The sequence below is a fragment of the Enhydra lutris genome, unplaced genomic scaffold (genome assembly GCF_002288905.1).
Source record: "Enhydra lutris kenyoni isolate GAN:26980312 unplaced genomic scaffold, ASM228890v2 scaffoldscaffold14, whole genome shotgun sequence".
Lineage (NCBI taxonomy): Eukaryota > Metazoa > Chordata > Mammalia > Carnivora > Mustelidae > Enhydra > Enhydra lutris.
The window spans coordinates 35,029,071-35,055,678 of NW_019154098.1; the positions used below are offsets into that span (position 1 = coordinate 35,029,071).

At 46.5% G+C, this 26,608-nt stretch overlaps 1 protein-coding gene across 1 annotated transcript in view; it reads right to left on the reverse strand.

Moving 5' to 3' along the window:
* LOC111146833 (BAALC, MAP3K1 and KLF4 binding) overlaps positions 1 to 26,608 on the reverse strand; it is an 83,494-nt gene that overhangs the window by 11,394 nt on the left and 45,492 nt on the right. The window contains exon 2 of the mRNA XM_022502528.1: positions 1,627 to 1,793. Within this exon, the coding sequence (XP_022358236.1) occupies positions 1,627 to 1,793 (167 nt within the window). The remainder of the gene's footprint in view (positions 1 to 1,626; positions 1,794 to 26,608) is intronic.

The following is a 26,608-nucleotide window of genomic DNA, read 5'->3' on the forward strand; positions in this document are numbered from 1 at the left end:
ATGTCCTAAGTCCAATGAATCAGTTTCCTTTTCTATAAATTGGGGACGAAGCTTACTTTACAGTGCACCTGGGAGGATTTAATGCCCCAGCAGACCTAAAAGCACTTTGCAAATTGCAGAGCACAATTTTCAAGGGACGAATGATGGGGGGCAGGACGCCAGTGTGTGTGGATCACGCCACACACCAGGCAGAGCTGCTTTCTGTCCCCCACGACCCAGCCTGACTTGAAGGGGGGGCACACACGTGGGGAGGAGGCTCGGGTACAGGTGTCAAGCCCTGCACTAAAGCAGTCTCCCAGGTTTTGAGCCTAGCTCTGTGGGGCCTACCCTTGGGGGAGGCAATGATGCTTAGGTCTCTAGAAGGCCAGCTCATGCACAGGCCAAGTAGGCAGTCCAGGACCCTAGGAGGGTCACCCTCAAGTTCAAGTCAATCCCCTCCCCCTCCATGTCTTTCTTCCGAGTCTGAAGAGCCACGTCAGTGCTTGATTCCATCCTGTTGGGTGCTGTGGGCCTAACCACCCCCTGCTAATCCCCACTGCCTGACTTACAACACTTCTCCGTTTACACAGAACAGGCCCATCTGTTCTCTCACTGGGCTATTATTTCCATTGTGTGCATAAGGAGCCCGAGACTCTGAGAGATTAAGTGGTCCCTGCCAGGCCACTTAGTTAACAAGCGTTAGAGCTGAATTTGCAACAGGTTTTCTAACCAGGGTTAGGGTGGTAACTCACTCAAGTGAGCAAGAATTCCATCATTAAAGAACCAGCCGGAGCGTCAGGAAACAGGTGGCAGTGGCCTGAGGGGACAAGACCAGTAAATTTTGACAGGGGAGAGTTGGGGACATGTGTTTGGAAAATCAGCATCAGAGAAGCAGTAGACCTTGGTGGTGGTGGGGCGGGGCTGGTGCGGATGAGGAAGTGGGGGAGGGAGTGGGAGGAGGAGGCGGACCCCTGGTGGGCCAACCAGGGGCAGTCTTTCCCGAGGGAGGAGCTAGGGCCAGCAGGGGGAGCGCTTCCCCACAGCAGCTCTGGGAGAAAGGAAAGACTGGAAAGGAGGCCCGCCGGCCTCTGGTGCCGCAGCCTTACCTCTTCTTCAACCCTAACAGTCTGAGGGTGATGCTACCACCACATCTGGCAATGACAGCCCCCTTGAGGACGCTCCCACTGACCACCTGGGCGGAGGGCGCGAGGTTAAAAACGCCTAGCCTGACTCCTACCGCACCGGTTTTCTCTCTCCTTCCCTGACCACCCTGAGCCCTGCCCACTGCCTGGCCCCACACTGGTTCCTGTGACCAGTACAGTCCTCAATGTCAAGATGGTGAGAGCTGTGCTGAAGGGAGCCTGGAACAAAGCTGTATTTAAGCAAACACACACTTCCTTTAGAGTGCAGACAGCAAGGGCCCATTTCTGCTGACTCAACAAAACACAGCGACCCTTGAGGCAGGGATGGGGTGGGAGTGCTATTTTCTTGGCAACAGTTTTCCCATGGGTTGAATAGGAAAATCTCCCTGTGGTAAGGTGAGGCGTCACTGCTCCTTCCTTGGGTACCAGCTCAGCATGGCCCTGTTCCGAAGCAAGCTTCTCCCCTCTTCTCCAGAACCAAGTGGGTTCTGTGGCTGTGACCTACCTCCGTGCTCCGGAGGCCATTCTGTTTCTGGGTCAGAGGGCCTGAGTTGAGGCTCTGGGGATTCGGGCACTGGGTCCCACTGCTCATCTTCTTGTCTGGGTTGGAGAGTCCACCTGGGGCTGTAGATCGGGGCACACCACTGGAGGACAGTCCATCTTCCAGCGCACCTTGGGGAAGGAAGCAGAGGATGGCACTGGAGTCTTACACATGACAGATGCTGCAAACAATTCCCCAGAGTGTGGGGGGAAAGCCACAAAGAAGAAATACATCACCACAATCTCACCATGTGGAATTACCCTTTCCAAAACAACATGTGTGGGGGGTTTTTAAATTTTAAATATATATATATATATACACATATAGGCTCCATGCCCAGTGTGGAGCCTGAGGTGGGGCTTGAACTCATGACCCTGAGACCGAGACTCAGACACTTGACTGAGCCACCCAGGTGTCCCTTGTTGTGTGTATTTTTTTCTTTTAACAAAAACGAGATTTTAAAATAATTTTGTAACCTGAAACTTTTACTTAACAATACATCAATGACATTGTTCCATGCAATTCAATATTCTGCCATATTAGTTTTCACCCACTTAGTCTGCCATCATATGGATGCGTCACCATTTATTTTTAATTTTTTTTAAGTGGGGCTTGAACTCATGACCCCAAGATCAAGAGCTGGATGCTGTAACGACTGAGCCAGCCAGGCGCCCCCTGTCATCATTTATTTAATCCCCTCTAGCTGGTTATTTGTTTTCATAATAAATGTCACTGTGGTTGAAAAGCCTTACATTTAAAGCTTTATTATTATTTTATTTATTTATTTATTTGAGAGGGAGAGAGAGACAGCAGGGGAGGGGCAGAGGGAGAGGGAGAGCATCTCAAGCAGACTTCCCGATGAGTATGGAGCCTGATGCAGGGCTCGATCTCACGACCCACGAGATCACAACCTAGAGCTGAAATTGAGAGTTCGATGCTCAACTGACTGAGCCATTCAGGTGCCCCTTAAAGCTTTATTCTTAATTACCTCCTTAGGATAAATTCCTACAAGCGGAATTACTGGTTTGAAGGTTGAAGGTTATACAGTTTTTTATAGCATTCCATCTCAAAGTGTTGGACTGAGCATGTGTTCTTCCCATAACAAATGCCAAGAAGTGATAGAATGAGGTTTAAATAAATGGTGCCCCTGAAAAGCAGGAGGCTACATCGAGGACTAACTACATGGTGGGAGAGTGCCTGACTGAACAGAGAAAAGGTGGTCCAGGAAGCACGAGGGGGAATAGCAGGTGGGAGCCAGGAAGTGCGCCCAAGTTCTGCAGTAGCCACAGGGAGGCTGGGGCAGCCGTTCTACTGCTCCAGCCGCCAAGGCCGGTCAGCAGTCATGGAGCCCTCTGTGAAGTGGGATATTATGATAGAACAAGAAATACATACTTGTTCTTTTCCTCCAGTTCCTGGCAAAGATCTCCAAAAACCCTGGTCATTTTCTGAGTGACAGGGTAATAGGAGCATCTTTTTGTTATAACATTTGGTCTTTGCTCCAGTTCATGTCACAGAGACTCCTAAGTCCCTTGGAATTTTGTGGGTGATAGGAGAGACAGGACCACCATTTATTCTAATGAAGCAACTCTCACAGGTCCCCCTGATAGCTTCAGGATGGGGACTGGTTGCCAGAAAGACCTAATCTTGACTAAGAGCTTGGAACTTTCAGCCCCACCTCCCAAACTCTGGGGAGGAGCTAGAAATTGAGTCATTTGATCATGCCTACATGATGAAACCTCCCATTAAAAAAGCCCTTAAATAACAATGTTACGGGAGCATCCAGGTTGGTGAAAGCATCCATGTGCCAAGAGGGTGACAAGCCCTAATTCCACAGGAACAGAATGCACTTATGAATCTTCCAGACCTCGCTCTATGTACCTCTTCAATCTGGCTCTTCCTTTGTATCCTTTATAGTATCATTTATGATAAACTGGCAAACATTAGTAGGGTGTCCCTGAGTTCCGTGAGCCATGCTAGCAAATTATTGAACCCGAGGAGGGGATACAAGAACTCTAATTTACAGCTGGCTGGTCAGACGTACAGGGGGCAACCTGGGATCTGGGATTGGCCTCTGAAGTGGGGGTGCAGTCTTATGGGACTGAGCCCTTCACCTTTGGGGGATGTGCTGACTCTACAGTCAGATTTGAACTGAATTGTAGGACACGCAGTTGGTGTCCAGAGAGTTGGAGAATTGGTTGATGTGGTAGGAAAAAAAAATCCCACACATTTGGTGTCAGAAGTGTTGTGAGTAGAAACAGCATTGAGGGGGGCCTGGCTCAGAGAGGAGGGAGGTACTCTCAAGGGCCTTGACACCTGAGAGGAAGAGGAAGAGAAAATCCACACCATGAAGGCTGGCTCACGGGAAGCAGTGCCAAGAGTTAGGCCAATAGTTTCCATCCTTGCCTTCCAAGTGCTTCTTAAAAGAAGTAGGTGCAGCTGATGTTCTACAGGGAATTTCAGCTACACAAATTAGCAAAGAACAGGATTAAACAAACATCTGGAGAAGGCCAACACCATAAAAGAGAGACAGCAAACTTTAGAGAGCTCAGAAAATGTAGCTAACAAGGTATGCAGCAGAAAATTTTAAATAAATGCCCAGAAAAATGAGGGAAGATAAGGTAAGCACAAAACGAGGACAAGAGTGGCTAAAGATATTTGAAATAATAATTTTAACTGTTGAAATGAATTTTTAAAAACTCAGTAGAGAAGTTGAATACCAGGACAAACATAAAGAGCAAGTTAATCAACTGCTCCAGGGATTCTCCTGAAGGAGTGAATGAAGGGATGAAAAACACGTTGGGAACAAAGGATCAAAATCCAGACATTACAACCTCAGTCGAATAGCAGTTCCAGAAGGAGAGAGTAGAGAAAAATGAAGGGAAGCAATATCCACAGAAATAATGGTATTTCTCAGAACTGAATGAAGAAAGATGTGAAACCCCAAACTTTGAAATAGCCTACAAAGATCTGACAAGACAGATGAAAAGAAAATCCAACCTAGATATAGATCTTAGTGAAAATTCAAAAACTGTCAATAACAAGAAAAGCTTTAGAAGAGGCAAACAAATAAAAACAAGAAAGCAGAATGAGATTGACGTTAGACTTTTTATCAACAACCAATGGATGTAAGAAGATGTGGAACAGTGACTTCAAGATTTCAAAGGATATGCACTTGGCAAAGTCTTCCGCATTGCCAAATTTACCTCTAGAAATCTCCAATTACCCTATTGCCTTCTCCCAATAGTAAATGAAATGGCAATATTCCCTAAACCCACACGAACCCTGAATATTTTCTTTTTTGTTCCTCATCTTTGCCAATTTAAGAGGCAAAACAAAGTATCTCACTGCTTGGATTTACACCGCTTGATTTACTAGAAATACCGTATTACTTATGTGCCTTATTGGCTAATTATGTGGCGCTTTTTTTAAATTGTCAAGTCATGTGCCTTTCTTTTGGGGTGTTAGCCTGGGTTTGCTTTTATTCAAACTTAAGGAAAACAAACAAAATCCTTTCTCAGAGCGTTGAGAACTGACTTGCCATGAGGCACGCATCAGAGTGCAGCAGGTCTGATGTACAAAGAGAGGGAAGGCTGGTTGACTAGGCAGAGCTGGTGAGGCCACAGTCCCAACACGGCTGAGGAAGCAGTGATCCAAAAGAACACACACATCCACAGGGCACCCACCTGTTCTGCAAAATGCTAAGAGGCTTTCAACTGTGGCAATGGGACAGAGATCAGAAATCAAAATATCGGAAATAGAAAATGGCGGGCCTGGAGTTTCCTGACTGGCAGGCTATAGTATGTCGAGGCACTGTGGACGTGTTCCAGATGTGCAGAGACATGCATTCTTTCAGCTCGGCTTGCCCCACATCTTTGGGGCGCCCTTCCTCCATCAGCTGGCAGCCTACCCCCTGTCTTTTCCCATCTTCCCTCCATCCTATACCTAAAGGGCCTCGAATACATGTATATGAACCCTCCCCCACCCCCCGCAGCACACATATTCAATCTCCATCTCTAGTTGCCCCGTGGCCCATGGGAGGCTAACCTGGAGAATGAATCAGGAGAAGAGGCCCATGAAAAACCTGGAAGCAGGCTTGGCGCGATTTGAGCTGGTAATTCCAGGGTCCCAGCACCCACAGAAGAATCTAGAACAGAGCTTCTCAGTGTGACCCAGGGACCAAACTGTTGTTACTGGTCTGCTGTGGCTTAAGAATAAAAACTGAATGCAAGCATTTAGAAATGTCTATGGCACTTGACATTACTGGAACATCAGAGGATGAACTTGTGTGACTGAGCTTCTCTGATTCAACAAGAGATAGACCAGTTCCAGCGCTGTCAGACTCACAGAGTGAGTCCCAAGGGGGTGTGAGCTGGGTATTAGCCATGGCAGTAAGACCACACATTTGTCTGTGATGGACTTGGGAAAAAAAGCAACTGATCCTGAAGGAGGGCTGGGGACTTTGTCAGGTATGTCCCCTTGCCCTGTAGGGAAGAGTGGGACCAAGTGGCATGGGGCAGAAAAGGGAACATAGGACCAAGAGAGAAGCTCTACCTACTTTAGTCCAGGGTTGAACTGCCTTCAGCTCTTGGGGCTACTGAGTGGGACTCAAGGCTAGCCAGTACCACCTTCACTATTTACCACAGTGGGCCATAAGAATGTTGCCATTTTCTATGCTGTTCTTGACTTGGTATCTGGGTTAAAGGTAGGTAAGAGGCCCTATTGAGCCATCCACTGAATGCACCATGGTGCTTCCAGCGTGGTAGGGATGTCCACCCCCATGTCTTACTCTGAGACATTCAAGACATGTATCTGAACCCAATCCTCCCCGTGCCCATGGCCGGCTCCCCTCCCCACCAATGCAACCCAGCTGCTAACCCGGGAGGAGGAAGGCAAGGCAGGAAAAGGAGGCTGGGGGCACAGGTGCCAAGAGCAGGCAGTGGAGAACACATCCCAGGGAGGTAGATAGGCAACAGGAAGTGGAACCAAGCATGAATCAACGCTCCAAGCCTCTGGCAAATGCCCCATTGTTCCACAGGATTTCACTTACAAACCACAAAATAAAAGATAAAATTACTAAGAATTTCAAGAATGCCGCAGAACATTAAATCCTAAGTACAGAGCCCCTTCCAAGCTCAGCAGAACCTGTGCAGCCGCACAGGTTGCACAACCATGAAGCCAGTCCTACCAACACTTAAAGATCAAAGCAGAGTAGCTGTGGCTAAGGTACAAATGGCCACTCTTGCATTCTCAGCAGCCCCTCCATTCCCCGGGCATCTCTGCTCAGCCACAGGGTTCCTAGGAAAACTGGAAAATCGTTCATTTGGTCCAGTGCTTTCAGTTTTCATTGGTGGCTAATCAAAAATTAGAACTCTGGTTTCTTCATCCCCAATCCAGGGACTTCCTCATTGATTAAATAGGAATAACAATTCAACAACAACAACAACAATTCCAACTTTATAGACCATTGTAAGGATTAAATAAGACAACATATATAAAGGTTCCAACATGTTTGGCACATACATTTTACTTATTTTTATATGGCCTAATACCACTAATGTCTCCTCCATTAGCTGCACTAGTTACATACTATTTATGAGTCATACGGCGTGCTAAAGGACTGGCCCACGGAGCCTGATGAGTAAGCAGAGAAGCTAACCGTGAGCGGGATTATCAGCCCAATGTGCTCAGGAGGTATGAACAGAAGGTCAGGAAAGAGGGGGTGGGGGGGCATTTACTGTTACTTCTACCTACCATAAAATAGGTGATTTTGCTGCATGGCTTTAAGTTAACTGGTATTTGCTAGTTCCAAAAATAATAGATTCAATGTTAGAAAGTTTGTGAGCTATAGAAAACCACAAAGGAAGGATAATTTCTACCTCATTGCCCAGAGCTATCTCCTATTAACAAAATGCTAAATGTCCTTCTGGCAGACGCTACTGGTGTCCACCCAGGTCCACCTACCGGGCCCCTGCCCCCACCCCCCAGCCGCTGTGGATGTCAGGGGCTAGCAGCTCTTGGCTGCTCTCTTCTCCTAAGGCTTGCCGTTGGCTGAAGGAAGCCCCCTTACCAGGACAGGCCTGATCAGTTACATCAGGTACAGCCCATGGCCAATAATCAACTAAAAGTATATTGCGGGGGGGATGTATAACAGCACAGTCCTCTTGCCTCTGAGCAGGACAATTTTGTCCCTTTGCTCCAAAGCAACCCGTTGGATCAGGCTGAGGCTAGACTAATCCTGAAATCACATCTCTGCCCAGCTCCTTCCCCTGGCGGTCCTACTTCCCTATTCTCTCTCTCACACAGTTCTCCTTCCAGTAGTGTCTCCAGGAGTCACTTACATAAAATCCCCTTCTCAGGCTCTGCTTCCAGAGAACCAAACCTAGGACAGTGTGTAGAGCCTGCATGCAGCATATATTCCTTCTGCTCCTCCACACTCACTCTCCCCTCCTCCCTACCCTGTTCTATGTTCCAGAACACTGACCTGAATGAACCACATCAACAGGCTCCCTCATCCCCTGGCTTCCATTCGGGTTTGCCAACGGGCAGCACCAACTAGCGAGCAGAGGGGTCTAGAGAAGCACACTGAGGTCGGGTCTTTGTTCCCCCAGCTCCCACCCTGCAGGGTCACCATGGGTGCACTGCATCCTCTATACACTCCTCCTCCAAAAAAATGTACAGAACCAAGAAAAGCCAGAAAGACTGTGCAATTAGGAGGTTTCTGATGACTTCTGGGAAGGCTCAGAGTGGTGGGAACAGAGGACAGATGGCAAGTTGTTGAGTAGGAAGTTACAGATGCTACATTGGTCAGGGTGTTCAGATACAAGTAACAGAATTGACTCCAGTGAGTTAAAGTAGGAAAGCAATTTATTTGAATGGTCTGAGAGGCTCTCAGACTTTCTGGGAGGGTTGGAGAATGAGGCATAGAGGTTATCTATCCAGGCATAATGTCCCAAATCCCTCCATGGAGCTTGTCCTACCAAGCCCTACACCCTGGAACCTGGCCTCAGCATTGCTGCCACACTTGTAATAACAAAGTATTGTTGTTTTTCTGAAATTCCTGAATTTTATCTGGCAACCCTACCACGTGCCAAGCACATAGGCAGGGGGTGGGGGGCGGGACGGGCATTGTTGTGAAAGCTGCGAGGTACTAGACCCTGAGCCGCACCTGCAACTCTGCTCCATGCCAGCTCTCTCAAGCCTGAAAGATGGGAGAGTGACTCTTATTTTACAGGAGAAGAAGCTGAAATTTAATGCAGGTTCTGTATGTTTCCAAAGCTTGTGGTCCTAGCAAGTAATCACATATCCTTCAAAAGAAAAAAAGTAGGCAGTTCTCCAACTTTAGTGGGCATGAGACCCACCTGGGGTGTCCGTTAAAATGCAGATCCCTATGTCCAACCCCCAGAATTTTGGATTCAGTAGGGGCCCAGGAATATGCATGCATTATGATAAGTTCCCTCCACTCTACCCACTTCCAGTGATTCTGAGATGTGGAATTCTAAAGAATGCACTTTTAGGCTCCTGACATGGAGACTGATGCTTATGCTTGAGGGTTACATGTAAAATGCCCAACTATATTTCTTTCCACAGTGAACTCATAGTAGTAAATTGAGGGACATCTGTGTGCCCTGGGGGGTATGTCTTTGTTTGACGTCCTTCACAACATTTTTTTTCTGTCCAGAAGACCAACCAAATCACTGACTTTGCCAAAAGATGGGAAACAGCTGTGTCTGAAGCTTGCTAGTAAGTTGTAACCAAGGACTTCTTGCCAGTTTCTTGCTATTTTGGAAATGGAGCTGGGAAGGGAGCAGCACAGACAAATTAAGAATGATAGCTGGAAGCCATGTGGAGAGCAGGACAAGGGGAAACTGCTCCGTAACCCAAGCACCTGGTTTTCTTTGGTGAAGGTGATCTCTGCGTCCAAAGTCACTGAAACCACCTGAAAGTCATACCCTCGGTGCCTGAAAACCGAAGTGTAAGACACTAGCAGTCTATCTGGGAAGAATCTCCTCAACTCACATCAGATGAAACTCTGGCTCATCGGTGTCTGGGCTCAGGCCCTGAGAACGTGGCTGAAGATGATTTTGTCTGAACCACAACCATGCAGCCACTTAGAATTGGTCTCCTTATTTTTCAAAATGAGCTAACATGGAGGGGCATCTGTCATTTCCTCAGTCTGATGAGTGATTTTTGAGCACACACTACGTGTAAGAAGCTATGTGGTTTTTTGGAAAACTAATTTCAGGAAGTCCTTTAAAAATGGTGAGCAACCCTTACATTTATTGTCAACTGATTATGATCAAGGGTGTCAATGGGGGAAGAGTTTTTTCTTTTCTTTTCTTCTTCTTCTTTTTTTTTTCCTTTGGCCAGGGGGCAGACCAGGGATAGTTTTTTCAAGTCATGTGTGGGGCAACTGGATATCTATATTTGAAAGAATGAAACTAGACCCCTATCTCACACCATATATAAAAGTTAACCCAAAAGGGATTAAAAAAAAAAAAAAAAACCTAAATGTAATTGCTAGAACTATAAAACACTTGAAAGAAAACACAGGCATAAATCTTCATGACCTTGGGTTAGGCAATGGTTTCTTAAAAATGATCCCACAAGCACAAACAATAGCAGAAAACAGACAAATTGGGCATCACCAAAATGTAAAACTTTTGCATCTTAAAGGACATCATAAAAAAAGTGAAATGACAATCCACAAAACAGGAGAACATTTTTGCAAATTTATATCTGATAAAGGACAAATAACCAAATGAAAACATAGGCAAAGGATATGAATAGATATTTCTTCAAAAAAGAATGCAAATGGCCAATAAGCACATGAAAAGATGTTCAATATCACTAGCTATTGGGGAAATATAAATCAAAACCATGAAATACTACTTCACACTCACTGGAATGGCTTTAAGAGAAAAAGGCAGATAATAACAAGTGTTGGTAAAGATATGGAGAATTCGGAACCCTCAGTCACTGCTGGTAAAAATAGTGAGCCTACTTTAGAAATCAGTCTGGCAACTCCTCCAAAGGTTAGACAGAGAGTTACCATATGTCTCAGAAATTCCACTTTTAGGTATATTCTCAAGAGAAATGAAAACCCACATCCACTGAAAGACTTGTACGTAAGTGTTCACAGCAGGGTTTTTCACTCTAGCCCCAAAGTGGAAACGCCCCTAATATCCAACAATGACAGATAGATGAATAAAACATGGTACAGAATTTGGTAATAAACAAAATGAGGTACTGATCCATGCTGCAACAGTGATAAACCTTGAAAACATTATGCTAAGTGAAAGAAGCCAGTTACAAGTCACAGAGTACACTACTTCATTCATATGAAATGTACAGAAATAGGTAAATCTCTAGACAGAAAAATAAATTAATAATTGCCTGGAGCTGGGGGCGCTGGCAGGGGGGAAATGAAGAATGATTACTAACAGACAAAGAATTTCTTTTTAAGGTGGTGAAAATGTTCTAAAACTGATTGTGCACAACTCTGAGAATAGACTAAAACCCACTTAATTGTACACTTTAAGCAGGTCAATTGCACAGTACGTGAATTATATAGCTCAATAAAGTTGTAATTTTTAAAAATGTCAGCAACACATTTTGGAATGTTATTTTGACTGAAGAAAAGACATTTGACTTTGAACAGCTATGGTCGGGGAAAGAAAATGACCGATGGACTTGTCCAGTCTACAGGGATAATGGCAGTTCTAGTCTAACAGTTGCCCAAGGCCATGGTTCCTGACTAGGAGGGAACGGGAGGGCCCGTTCCCTGAGATGAGTTGCCGGCCTATCACATCTGCCCTTGGCCATGGGCATTGGTGGTGCAAATGGCTTCCCCCTGGTACCTGTAGCATATGCAAGCATGACGCCTGCTGAGGGCAACAGGTGAACTGAAAAGATCCCAGGAAGAAGCAAGGGGAGTCCCGTCTGCCCTCAGTGAATTCAGGCAGGTCTGGATTATTCTTTCCCCAAAGACACACCCAAGGACAGCAAACAAGCTGACTGAACTGGGAGGCAGCCAAAAGGAAAGATCAAGATCTCACTCTCGTTCTCTGTGCTGATGCTGTTGGAATCTGTCCGTCTTGCTCGTCCCTCTCTCCCTTTGATCCCTCCTTCACTTGCTTCTTCCTCATCATCATAAGTGATCACTTATCTGTTCTGTTATCCTCTGTCCTTGAATTAGCCAGTCATTTGAAAAACAGTTTTCCCGTGCCTACAACGTGCCAACCATTCCGCGGGAGCTGGGTTACACCCGTATTTACGGAGCAGGCAGATCGCAGTCTCCCAGTGAAATCCTCCCTCCACCCACTTTCCCTTTCTTCCTGCTTCTCCCAGTCTGCACTAAACCCTCCCATTCCACAGGGGAGAGGATAATGGGAGATGATGGCAAAGGCTGAATTTCCACTGGCTGGGGAGGCGGAAGATAAGAATTGGAACTGGCGTTGACAATTATCTGTGACAGATGGAGGGTGAGGCAAGGTGGCGAATATTTCGAAGATAATGCATCATATCCACGCAAGCATCTAACTTCCCCTTCCTTATCCAAGCAACCCCTGGACTGGCCGGATCCCACCTTCTTGCTCAGGCTGAAACTATCTCTCTAGGGAATTGTTTGCCTGAGCAATGCCTGACAAGCAGTGCCCCCTCTCCTAGGGGACAAATCGCTGGCTGGGAAGGAAGTCCCGGGTTGTAGCGGGGAGTCCCAGGGGGCCCCTCCAGGGCCTGCTGCCATCCTTGGCCACAGCCCTGCCCATCATGGCCCCATTTCTGCTGGAATGGGGAGGCTTACTTTGATCTTTTATTCCTACCCCCCTTCCTTATGTGTGCAGACAAAGTGTGCTGGCTTGTGGCCTGACTCCTTCCCACAAAGTCGGCAGATCTAATCAGTAAGGGATATGGAAACAGCCCAGGGTTGCACCTAAGACTACTCCAAAGATGCCTGCCTTTCCTCTTTTGCTTAGTGAAATTTTTCTTTAAGGAAAGAGTCTCCCAGTGAAATTTTCCTCTCTGTTTTCTTCTATTCTTTGGTTCATTTTGAGGGATGGTTTGCCCTTTACGGCAGGGGCAGCTTGTTTCCAGGTTGCTTTTTTTTTTTTTTTTTTTTTCCTTCCTTGCCCTTTTCTGAGTTTAGTGCAACAGTTTTCCCAGCAGGCTCTTTCCAGGTCGGCTGTAGTGGGCCCTAAATTGTCCTCGTAGGTTGATGTCAGAAATTAGGTGATACCTCCTTATTAGATAGAAGAAGTATATGTGGGGCAAGCAGAACTAGGAGATTTAAGTCAATTGTATTAATTCTTGACATTTTAAAATCACCCAAAGCAATCAATGAATCCTCTAGCATCTGTAAGTGCCTACACTGTCTAACACTGGGCTGCTCTAAGTGGATATAAAATATCTGCCTACCTGAATTCTTTATGCTTCTGTCCCTTAATTGGAAACCTCACAGTTTATTTAAAAATCACTGAAAAATAGGGGTGCCTGGGTGGCTCAGTGGGTTAAACCTCTGCCTTTGGCTCAGGCTGTGATTTCAGGGTCCTGGGATCTAGCCCCGCATTGGGCTCTCTGCTCAGCGGGGAGACTGCTTCCCCCTCTCTCTCTCTGCCTGCCTCTCTGCCTACTCGTGATCTCTGTCCACCAAATAAATAAATAAAATCTTTAACAATTACTGAAAAATAGAGCCATGCAAAATTTAAAAACCAAAATGTCTATCTTCTTAACTATCAGAATGGCAAAAGTTAATTCTGATAATATTCAATGTTGAAAGGGTGTGGATTCATGGGTTCCCTCTCCGGTTGCTGGTGGGAGTGCAAATAAAACAATTTAGGAGGACAACGAGCAGAATCTATTCAAGTTTAAAACACTCACACGCTTATGAGTCAGCGATCCCAGGCCTGTCTACTGTGGAAAACCTCTTACCACTGCACAAAGAGGCCTACTAAGGACATTCTTTATCCCACTGAGAGAGTGGAAAATGGAACCAACAGAGCCAATCAGCAACTGGATAATTACTAAACCAACATGCTTTACCTATACTATAGAATTCTATACAATTTAAAAGCATAAAGATTTATACGAACAGAAGTCCAATATATAATGAGTGGAATAAGGCAAGTAGAGGACAAATATGGAAAAATGACAGCTTTTAGGTAGGAAAAACACTGTTATATACGTTATTACACTTTTCTGCACAGTAATACACGTATCTGTATACATTTATGCATGTATGTGTGTGTATGTACATACGTAAGTATGCGCACACCCAACAAGCTGGTCATGACGTTGGCCTCTGAGGAAAAGGCAGGGAACCAAGATCAGAGGGTGGTTAATGTGGGGCCTTATCTGTAATGTCTACACTTTAAATACATTCTTTCTGAAATAAAAATGATTTTTAAAAAATAGAACCATGTCATATTCTGCCTTTTCCCATTGGTAATGGCTTTGAACCCACCTAGAATATCTGGCTATTTATCTTTTAGTTAATTATCAAATACACCACCGAAAATAGTGATCAAATATAACGACACACAAGAATAAGAACAGGACACAAGCATTGACACGTTGCTATTAGTTGATGCTACGAAGAAAGGTCGACCGTTTTAAAAGCAAGGGATGAGATGTGTGACCTTGCAGGGCTTTCAGTTCACTAGGGCATCCTGTCAGTGAATGTGGATGGAACTAATTACAGCTGCTGGTTAAAGCCTGGGGATCACTTACATGTTGGAAATCAGGCATGGTTAGTCCCCACAGGGAAGAGGATTCTTGCACAGTGTTTAGAAGGAAAGACTGGGGGGTGCCTGGGTGGCTCAGTGGGTTAAAGCCTCTGCCTTCAGCTCAGGTCATGATCCCAGGGTTCTGGGATCGAGTCCCGCATCGGGCTCTCTGCTCAGCAGGGAGCCTGCTTCCTCCTCTCTCTCTCTGCCTGCTTCTCTGCCTACTTGTGATCTCTGTCTGTCAAATAAATAAATAAAATCCTTAAAAAATATATATATTTAAAAAAAAAAAAAGAAGGAAAGACTGGGAATTGTTGATGTGAAGATAATAGAAGAAAGGAAATGAAACTCCCATTTGTGGGCCTCCACTGAGCGCCAGCCCATGCTAAGAACCACGAATATACAGACAGGAGGCCTCCTGAAAGGACTGGTAGCTAAGAGCACGGCATTGGAATTTGGTTCCCAACTCTACATCTCTGTCACACCAACCGTTAAGTAGGTCTTCCAATCCCTTATTTTTTTCAGAAGAGGAGAGTGAGGGTCACGGAGCTCAAGGACTCCGCCTGAGGTCCTGCTGCTAGGGCCAGAGCCAGGCTTCCACCCCAGGTCCGTCAGACTCTACAACCTTTGCTTTCAATGCATTTGTGTTTACTCACATCATTCAAAAAACAAAAAACAACAAAAAGAAAACCTACAATGAATCATGTTCTCCCTTTTCAAGGCCAGGCAATCACAGAGATGTATGATATCAAAATAAATGAAAGCCTTTTTGTTTGTTGTTTAAAAGATAATCCACATCTTAAAGGTCTTACTTCTCAGGGTGGGGCTGGTCTTTAGAATCTGGGCGGCTGGGGTGGCTGCGGCAGTTAAGCCTGTGTCTTCAGCTCAGGTCATGATTCTAGGGTCCTGGGATGGAGCCCTGAGTCAGGCTCCCTGTTCAGTGGGGAGCCTGCTTCTCCCTCTCCCTCGGCCTGTGGCTGCCCCTGCCAGTGCTCTCTATCAAATAAATTAAAAAAAAAAAAAAAAAAAAAGAGTACTTAGAATCCAAGAAACTTGCCAGCAGATTCAAGTGGGTGGCAATGAAGTACAGACAGGGAGATGAGTGTTTAATTAAACTACCTTGATGCGTTTTCTAGCCCTCAGAACCCTGAAATTGTTGCTCTGCCTGGTCCTCAGCCCTCTAGGTCACCTACTAAACATTCATCACTTGTCCTCGAACATCAGAAGCCACTGCCAAGGCTCATTTTCTGCACTCAATACCTCTGGCTTCAGGGGCTCAGCCAGCTGGCCTCAGGGAATCTGTACTCCAGGCGGGATCCCGACTACTCACTCTGGGAAGGGAAAGAATTCCAGAGACGCAAACAAAACCGGTGTTGCAGACACCCGGTGATCCAATCAAGGGGACAGAGGGGCTGCAGAACCAAGGGAGAGATAGAGGCCTGTGGATTCCACTCCCCATTGCACAGCCAGAACAATCTTTGAGCACTAGGCATCTGATCCTAGCCAATCCCTTCATCGACTTCTCCATACCTTTGGGATAAAGTCCCAAATCCCGGGGTGCCTGGGTGGCTATGGGACACCTGGGTGGCTCAGTCATTGGGCGTCTGCCTTCGGCTCAGTTCATGATTCCCTGCTCGGCGGGAAGCCTGCTTCTCCCACTCCCCTGCTTCTGTTCCCTCTCTCGCTGTGTCTCTCTCTGTTAAATAAATAAAATCTTTAAAAAAAAAAAAAAAGTCCCAAATCTCTACACGTCCTACCGCGCTCCACGTGAGCAGTCTTGCCTCTCCTGGCTTCGTGAGTTTACGCTCTCCCGACCGTTCTCTATGTTCCAGCCTTACTGGACGTCGAAGGCACCTCACTGCCCTTATCACAGCATCCCTTCTACTAGAATGCTTCTCCTTTGGCCTGGTTAGTTCTCTGCCTCAACTTGAACATGACTTCCTTGCAGGAGGAGGGCAAAGGGGCTTCCCAGACTCCTTCCTCGCACTAGGCTGGGTTCCCCTAGTTCTGTCCCAGAGCACCCCATACCTCTTTGGAGCATCCAACCTGGGTGGAGTTGTTTGTTCCATGCCTGCCTGTCCCACTAGCCGGGTTGCTCCGTGAAGACGAGGGGCATGCCTATTTGGTTCATCACCAAGCGTGGCATATATTAGGCATTCAAGAAATGTTTTTGAAAGGGTCCTGAACCACTGAGGCGGATGCCAGAGCTCGGACCATCACTGCAAGAAGAAGCTGCCATTACAGACATCTATATGTTGAGTGTTCTCTCCCTTCTGTACCCAAAGGCTGAAATTCCAAGGGAAGCAAGCGCAAATGTGAACCAGGCTTGCTGTTCTGATTACTGTGCAGTTATCAGAAAGTGAAGCAAAGAGTGCACGTCAACAGTGAAATCAGCCTCCGACAGACCTGTCCTATGACGCAGATCACTCTCCCCACATCCTTTTCAGGTTGCTATGGCTCCTAAGGGCCCCCAGTCAAGGCTGGCATCTTTCCAGGATTCAGGCAGGGCTCAATGCAAAGACAAAGACAGTACTGTAGGTCTCCCCAGACTCCATTTTCACCTGTAGGGGTTTGTGCTGCTAAAAGGAGGAATGAACATCTCATTGTGAACACCACAACCCTTTGGCGAGAGCAGTTCTCCAGCAATCTCAGTAAGGTCATGCTGAACTGAGGAGCAACTGAGAAGGGCTGGTGTGACAGGGCTGGGCAATGCTGTTGGGGTGGCTGGCGATGGTACAGGCAAGTGGTGAGTCACACTGGGCTGTCCCTTCCTCTCTCTACAGATGGCTGCACTGCTGCTAGAAAGGGGAGCTTTGATGATGGGGCTCTGGAACCATGCTGACAGCCTGACCCTTGGGCCTCTGATTCCAGGATGGAAAGTCTCCAAGGGCAACTTCGTGTAGAAAAGGAAGGACCCTCCAGCCTCCAAAATGTTCCCTCCTTTCTGCTGATGTCTGAAATTCCTTACCTGGGGGACAGTATCCTTTACACTACAATTAGCACTAAGATTTTAAAAATTTAGTTAATTCCAGGAGAGGGACATGGTACTTAAGTTCACCGCTCTCCATGTCTCCCAATCATTTCAGAGCAGGAAGGATTCTTTTTTGCTAGAATGACCTCATGGCTGCTTCTGGGTTTAAGAATCCATGTAAAAGAGGGGCACCTGGGTGGCTCAGTGGGTTAAGCCTCTGCCTTCAGCTCAGGTCATGATCTCAGGGTCCTGGGATAGAGCCCCTCATCCGGCTCTCTGCTCAGCAGGGAGCCGGCTTCCCTGCTCTCTCTGCCTACTTGTGATCTCTCTCTCTGTCAAGCAAATAAAAATGTTCAAAAAAAAAAAAAAAAAAGAATCTACGTAAAACAAACAAACAGCAGTGGAAAGGAAACTAAAGAAAAGAGTGACATTTAGTTGACTTATTTAGTAGGGTTTAGGAGGAAAAGGAACAGGAAGCAGAAAAGTGTGGTATGGGCAGAAGGAGAGAGGAAAGAGACTTGGGGAGAGTGGAACCACTGCCTGGTTTGTAAAAAAAAAAAAAAAAAAAAAAGTCTGACAGAGGATTTCCAAGACGTTTTGTTGTGCATCAAAAGTAAATTCCTTACAAACTCCTGCCATTTGTGATAACATGGATGAACTTGGGAGGGCATTATGCTAAATGAAACAAACCAGACAAAGACAAATACTGCATAGTATCACCTCTATGTGGAATCTGGAAAAAAAAATTAAAAAAAAAAAAAGGCAGGATAGAAAGAAAAAGAGAGAGAGAAAGAAAAGGAAATAAAAGAAAAAGCTGAACTCAGAGAGATTAGAAAAGTGGCCACCAGGGGCTGGGAGTAGGGGAAACAGGAAGTGCTGGTAAACGACACAAGCTTCCCGCTGTAAGGTGAGCCGTCTGAAGATCTCAAGTGTAGCGCGGGGACTGTAGCTGGTGACACTGCACTGAATCACTGAAACTTGCTACGACAGTAGGACGCCGGTGTTCTCTCTCACACACAAACAGGTAAACACATGAGCCAATGAATGTGCTAATTAATTCAATGGTGGGATCCTTTTATAATGGATTTCAAATCACACTGAACACTTTAAATATCTTTTAAAAAGATTTTATTTATTAATTTGAGAAAGAGCACGAGGGGTGAGGAGGAGCAGAAGGAAAGAGAGAAGCAGCCTCCCAGCTGAGCAGGGAGCACAACGTGGGTCTCGAGCACAACATGGGTCTCGAACCCCCGGATCATGACCTGAGCCAAAGGCAGATGCTTAACTGACTCCACCACCTAGGCACCCCAAACATTTTAAATATCTTACAGTTTTGGGGCACCTGGGTGACTTAGTCGTTAAGCGGCTGCCTTCGGCTCGGGTCATGATCCCAGGGTCCTGGGATGGAGCCCCACATCAGGCTCCCTGCTCAGTGGGAAGCCTGCTTCTCCCTCTCCCACTCTCTCTGCTTGTGTTCCCTCTCTCGCCGTGTCTCTGTCAAATAAATAAATAAAAATATTTAAAAAATAAATAAATAAATAAATAAATATCTTACAGTTTTGTTAGCTTTACCTTGGTAAAGCTAAAAAAACTCCTTCCCTTGTGATAGTTTTCTTTGTCAGACACAAGATTTGCATTACTTTTTTTCTTCATTTCATATCTCTGAAACTGACTCTATTTTTTTTTTAAGATTTTTACTGATTTATTTATTTAAGAGAGAGAGCATGCACAAGTGGGGGGAGGGGCAGAGGCAGAGGGAGGTCTCTCTGTGGGAGAAGACTCCCCACTGGGCAGAGAGCCCAATGTGGGACTCTATCCCAGGACCCCAGGATCATGACCTGAGCCGAAGGCAGACACTTAACTGACTGAGCCACCCAGACACCCTGAACCTGACTCGATTTTGACACTGAACCTCTTGGGGCCCTAAGAGTCTATGTGCTGAATGACTTAAATGTATGTTCACTCAACATATGTCACCGGTGGCCTGGTGACTGTTCGCCCAGGAGGAGTGTGCCACAGTGGGGCAGGCAATGCCTCTGGAGCCAGGCAGCCCTGGGTTGAAAGCTTAGTTCTGCCTCTTGCAAGCTTTTTCTTGAAGTGACAAAATAATAACATTCACTGTTTGTCAAACTCTCTACGATGATGACTCCCATTTTACTCACTGCCTCAGAAAAGCCAAGCGACTTGCTCAGAGAGGAACAAATGGCCAATGGTGGGGCCAGGACTCAATACTCAGAACTCTGTGACTCCAAAGACATCTTATTCCCATCCACTGTCTCTGTCATTGCCCCACGACTTAGCCTCACTAAGCCTCCATTTCCGAGGATACAAAATGAGAATTCAGATACTGGCATCAAAGGGGAGTGATCAAAGAGCAGAGTCGGTGCGCCTGGCCCACAGTCGGCATTGATCTCACAACTCCCCACCCCCAGGCACAGCCAGGTGCAAAGGCTGAGTTCAGATCCTTTCTGGAGAGCAAGGGAGGGCCCTGGGTGGATGAAAAAGAAGGCAGAAGAGCCACAGCAACAAAACAGTATCATCAAAGAGCAGCGTATCACATGGACCACTTCGTCCCAGATTTGGTCAGAGGGTAGCAACTCCTGAAGGATGGGAGACCCAGAGCTGGGGGGCCCCAGGAGGCCAGTCAAGAGGACGGAAGGCTGAGCTAAAGTGGGAGCCCCAGATTGCAGACCAGATCGCTGCTCCTGAGGGTGTGCTCACTGTATGATAGCAGAGGGCTGATACGGGACACACGTGCGGAGGTAAAAGATAAAACATACCATTCACAAGCACCCGCTGTGCCTCCCCTTCTTTGAAGGACAAGCTGGGCTGAATAGAAACAGAGCCGAGAAAAACAGACCCCGGGGGAACGGGTCATGCCGCCATGTGTATTTCCTGCACCTTTTCAATGTGCCGGGCTCTGCTCGGGGGCTGGGATGCAGCAGTGAAGGGGAGAGGTACTATCTTTGCCCTTTGGTGGTGACATCTGGGAGGTGGGGAAGAGAGATGTCCAGAGGGTATCGCCGGTGGCCAAGTATAAAGCAGGTTAAAGAGAGGCAGAGGGTAAATCATGGGTAGCCATCGGTCCCTTGTTAAGGAGTCTAGATGCTGTCCTGTGGGCAACAGCAGCCTTGGGACGGTGTGGGGACCCATGTGAAGAAGGGCTCAAGCCTGGAGGCAGGGAATCCAGGAAGATGAGCCTTTCCTTGGGAGATCTGCCTCCTTCCAGAGCTTCCCTAGCCATCTTAATCCATTTTTGAGATGATTATCTTCCCAGTTGCGCTCACCAAATTGGAAACCATTCTCAGAAGGCTGTGACCGGTAATTATGCCGCTTCAGAGTGACGGGTTATGCCAAAATACGCATCTGACAAGTGCGATGGAGTATTTAGAAAGAAAGAAGGAAAAAGAGAAAAGTAATAGTAAATTAACTAGGATAATCATCTGTAACCACAATCTCAATGAAAAGGATATCAGTAATTTCAAAAGGACACAGCCAGAATGAACAGGATGAAGCTTGAGAGCCCACTCACTGCGTAGCTCACTGTCAATGTTTAAGTAGTTGGTGATATCCAAAAATCTCTTCTGTAGCAGCCACGTAAGACCGAGATGTTGTGGGGTTTCTGTAGGAACCATACATTTAAAACCTCCAAATGGTCCAGTTTGATTTTGTATTTCGGAAATGCAGTAACTGGCTCTTGAATCCTCGGTTCCTCTCTGAGCAGCTTTCCCCAATAAAAGCAGGTTTAACCTTACTTTTTCATCTGAAGAAGTCAAGTTCAAGCTTCCCCCTTTCGACAAGTTCCTGCAAGGTTTTGGGAGTAGGTGCAGTTGGCTTCACTTTAAATCATGTTACCATTTTTTTATGTTTCCAGGAGGAGGTGGCTTTTCCAATGATGTTTGGACAACACCATCTGTAAAGTCAGTTTTACCTATGTGAACTGATCCCACCCTAAATGCACAGGATCCATTTTGGAACAGTTTTGCTTAATTTAGCATACTAGAACCAGGGGATGGGTAGCTTGAGAAAGATCAAAATTCCTTCCAAGGATTTTCCCCTAAGACAGTCTTTTTTCCGTGTAAAACAATCGCAAAACTGATTTTTCTTCAGCACTCCCATTCAAAATATCTGGATCAGACTTCAGAGATGTATGAGAATGTAGTTAGCTCTGAGGAAAAGTTCATGAATGCCAGGTTCACACAGGGACACCACAGATGCAGTACGGGGACTGGCTTACTCAGGCCCCACACTACTGACCCCCCCCCCCCCCCCATGGCTTTGTAGTTTCTGTTCAGGAAAAAACCAAAAAACCAGTACCTGGTGGTTCATGCATCACCGAGAAAATGGCCACTTATCTAAAAATCTTGTTCCCTACTCTCTAGTACATTCCTTTCTCAGAAACTACATCCATCCTCACAGCGTAGCTCACATTGGATACCCAGCTCTCTGCTTCTTTTGGTTCATCCCAACCAGTATTCCCTGAACCCCAACACGTGCCAGACACTTCCCCAGGCTCTGGTGACTCATGGAGGAGGCATACTTCGCCCTGCAAGTCCTCACATCTAGTGAGACGTCCGAAACAGCAATCAACGTAGTCCTTATAAATCGAGTTGTCCTCGTGGTCCAGTCTCAGAATGACATTATACTAAAGAAAACAACGGTCAACATTGTGAGTTATCAGAAAGTAATCTAAATCCTTTATTTGCCTTTCTCAGAGAAAAGCAAAGGGAGTTCCCTTTATAATCCCCTGCAACAACTTATATTATTCCTAGATAAATACTGAATTAGTAATTGGGAAAATGAAATTATGGGCATAATGAAAATAAGATGAAAAGTTCAAAGACGTGGGAGGTGACGGATTAAAGATGATGAGACTGGAGGAAGGAAAATTGGTCAGGACGGCTACACTATCTGGAAGCCAGAGGTGATGAGGACCTCAACTAGAGCAATGGGATGGGGAACAGATGTGTGGAGAGATCGGGGGGAAGAGAAGGGATTCAAGGCAGAGATGCAGACAGTTCTGCAGAACCGGCTGCAGTCTAACTTTCCCACCTGGAAGCCCCTCAAGTCACTTTAGACTCAATATGTCCAAATTGAACTTATTACCTTCCATCTGGTTCTCCTTGACTCTCTCCCCTCTGTCAGTCATGCCACCAATTTTCTAGCCTCTGGCCTTAAAACATGTTAGTTTTATTTCCTTTCCCTTCTCCTTCATTCCCTGTAATCAAGTAAGACACTAAGCCTTGTCACTTCTTCCTTTTACACCTCTTCCCAAAGAGCTCTCGGCCCCCCACCTATGCCCGCTGGAGAGCGCCAATGCACCTCACTTCCAGATTCTTGCAGCAGCAAACTGGCCTCCTTGACTCCAGTCTCTCTCCACTGTCTGGAATGTGCACGTCATGACAGGAAGATGAATCTTCCCCGTACATGGCTTTCTTCCTCATTGCATCAGATCCAAACACCTGTGCCCGGCTTTCAAGAGCGCCATCGCAGGGGCTCACTGTAACTATATGGGCTTGGTTCTCATCACATACTCATACCTTAGCCTCCAGGCAGGCTGGTGTCCTTCATGCCCTGCCTGCCCACTTTGGCATCACTACTCAGGATGACCCTCTACCTGCAGGGTTCTTCCTCACTCCTTCACCGTTCTAGCCTGGTGTGGGGCAACACTGATCGGTGTTTGCTCCACAACCTGGCATCTACAGTCAACATCACACAAAGTAGTGCTCAGTGATTCCCTCCTTGTTCCAAGGGCCCAGGTTTTCTCTCCCCAGCGAGGCTATTCATTTATTCAGGAACAAAATCTCTGACTTTGCCCAGCTACGGCTACCAACCTGGGAAGAAGAAAGATCTCCAGGGAGTTTTGGCATTTTGGTTTTTGCTCTCATTTTTCTATATTATTCTCAAATGGAGCATGAGAAATATAACAATAATTTGTGACCAATTATTACAATTTGTTCTTTAATTCATTTTTAATTATTAAATAATATATTTTATTTAAAGCTAAACTACAAGGCAGGTTCAAGTCTTGAAACCTCTTGGCTTACATGAACATCACCATCTCTGCAAACTACAGTGAATACTTTTTTTTCATCAGAAATTTTTAACGGTTCTAAAAATGAGCAGAAGGGAGTGTCTATTTATAAAGAGCCCACTGCATGTCAGGCACTGAATTGGGTGCCTGGCGTTTCAAAAGCCTCACTACTGTCCTGAGATAGATGCAAAGACTTTTCCTTGAAAGTATTTTTTTATTTTAAAATCATGTTTTAAAAAAGCACAGACATGAAGCACTTGGATATGAAGTTGAAGAAATGCACTTTAAAGTCTGATGGCAATTAAAAGCATTTTAATTGCCACATTTTGACTTTACAAAGAAAATAATGAAACATTGTTTTAGAAAGTTGCCAACTGAAATCACGATGTGAAATTTCACAGGCAGTTTTAGGAAAAATCTGAAACATGAACAAATTACGATACAGAAAAATGTAAGTACTCATTATAGTCAAATACGTCTTGGCATATCATCAAGCAAAAATCAAAGTGTTTACAAATTTCATGTACTGAAAGGTATAGGGAAAGGGAAAGGGAAAAACACTCTAAATTATGCGGCTATAAAAGCATAACTGGAGGAACATGCAGGTACTATCTCCTTTCCATCAAAGTTTCCTTAGAACTCCCTATACCTTCCTAGCCCCCAGCTCCCCACACCGTGCATTCCAATCTGCTTAAAGATAAAATTATCAATCCTTTCTCAACTTTTTTTTAAAGCATTTTATTTATTTATTTGACAGAGAGAGATCCCAAGTAGGCAGAGAGGCAGAGAGAGAGAGAGAAGGAGGAAGTAGGCTCCCCGCTGAGCAGAGAGCCTGACCAGGGACTTGATCCCAGGACCCTGGGATCATGACCTAAGCTGAAGGCAGAGGCCTAACCCACTGAGCCACCCATGCACCCCTCCTTTCTCATATTTAAAGGATATAATCTTAGGGGGCCTGCGTGGCTCAGTCCCTTGAGCTACGGACTCTTGATTTCAGGTCAGGTCATGATCTCAGTATCCATAGATGGGATCCTCTGAGCATGATGCCTGCTTACGTCTCTCTCTCTCCTCTCTCTTTCCCTTCCCTACTTGCTCGCACGCTTCCTCTCTCTCTCTCAGATAAATAACATCTTAAAGAAATAAAATAAAAAGACATATCCTTCCTTAGAGAGTCTCTTCCAGATCTCCCTAACATTCCCACAATTTGTTTGATAGCCCCTAAGATTCCAAGCCACGTGTGGTGGCCTTTTCTCCACCGTAGGATATCTTTTTCCCAGGAACCCCACCCTCCCACTTTCAGACTTGGCAGTCCAGTAGGAGCACGTGACCCAGTGCAAAGCCAATCCCCATTCTGTATTCTCAGGGACCGCACACGACCCCAGTCAGTAACTCTCAGGACCCCTGCAGGAGCTATCCTGAGTCCGTCTCTTCCCTGGTAGAGCTGAGTCTGGAACCACACGGCAGGTCTGTGGCAGTGGCCTGACCTGTGCCAGGGGAGGCCCTTTCAGAGGATGGAGCCCACGCAGAAGAATGCGCTTGAGAGAAGGAGAGGGAGACACGGGTTCCTGGCACCGTGTGAGCCTTGAACCCAGCCTCACCCCAAACTAATACAGTCCCTTGTTTTTGCTTAGTGTTTTGTTCTGTAGCACCTGGGCATTGACTCATAAAAAGTGCTCTTGTCGGGGCGCCTGGGTGGCTCAGTGGGTTAAAGCCTCTGCCTTCGGCTCAGGTCATGATCCCAGGGTCCTGGGATCGAGCCCCGCATCGGGCTCTCTGCTCAGCAGGAAGCCTGCTTCCTCCTCTCTTTCTGCCTGCCTCTCTGCCTATTGTGATCTCTGTCAGTCAAATAAATAAATAAAAATCTTTAAAAAAAAAAAAAAGTGCTCTTGTCTGAGCTGAAGCTGGAATGCACACCGGAGCACAGACATGGCGGGACAGACTGGTGGGGACCAGCAGCACATCTACGTCAGGGCCTAAGGAGCCTCCTGAAAATAACTTGCCCTAAGCAAAGAGGAGCCAGGCCGCACAGGCCTTACCCAGGGAGAAGAGCCAAGCCTCAAGGTCAGAGGAAGGACAAGTTTTAAAGGCAATCAATGCTTGTCCCTAAGACCTGTCTGCTGTCCACGACCTGACCCCAGGAGAGGACATGAGCCATAAGCAGAAATTCAAAAATCTGCTTTTCAAAAAATTATTGAAGACATAGGGCCCAAGCAGCATTACGTAACAGCATCACACAAAGTGGGGAATGAGGTTTCTTTCCTACTGTATAACTCTGCTTATTTGGAATATCCTGGTTCTAGAGCCTGGTCTCTCCGCCTCAGCACTGCTGACTTTCAGGGACAGATTCTTCTTTGTTCTGGGGGACTGTCCTGCGCGTCGTGGGGCATTTGGCAGCACCCCTGACCTCTATCCACTTGGAGGTCAAGAGCACCCATCCCCTGTGGCGACAGCCCAGAATGTCTCCACACCTCGGCCAATGCCCTCTAGAGAGCGAACCGGCCTGGCTGAGAGCAGCTGCTTTAGCAGTACTGGTGGCTGAGACACCAGGAGGGGAGGAGTGAGGACTGGAAGCAGCAGCGAGGCCCAGCCATAGCAATAAATGTGCCTGGAAGAGGGGCCAGGGCCTGGCTGTGTGTGGAGGGGAGGGCGGAGGAACAGTGAGGAAGAAGAGTTTCCAACTCAGAAAGTCAAAGACAAATGCAAAGAGAGAACCCCATGGGAGCAGGAGAGCAGCTGGCTCATCTCCCCAGTGAACCACACCCTGGGGACCCCTGAACTACTGTGACAAACTGCGAAAGAGCTAGGGCCCTAAGAGAACAAGTGGCGGCAAGAAACGGTGGAATGGCCTCTTTGCTTTTCATAGGAACCAATGTGTCCCCAGAGGCCAGTGAGACCTGAGGATAACTGGATTGAATTCAGACAAATGCCGTAACTTTGAACCTTATCAAATAGCCTAGCTTACCATTACCCTCAACTCCTCTGTCACAAGTAAACTTCCCCATGGCCACAGGGGGATACATTCCAGACTCCACTTCTGGAGCTGGGCATTCGAGTGTGGGTGCCAGGAGACTGAGAAAGCAGGAAGGTGTCTTCTGGGCAAATTTAAGAGCAACTTTTAGGGCAAATAAAAGAGCGTCCAGGACAGCAGGGAGACCCGCCTGGGCGAAGAGGAGGCATTGAGGCAGATGGAAAATAATCCCTGTGGGCAACAGAAGCAGGTAG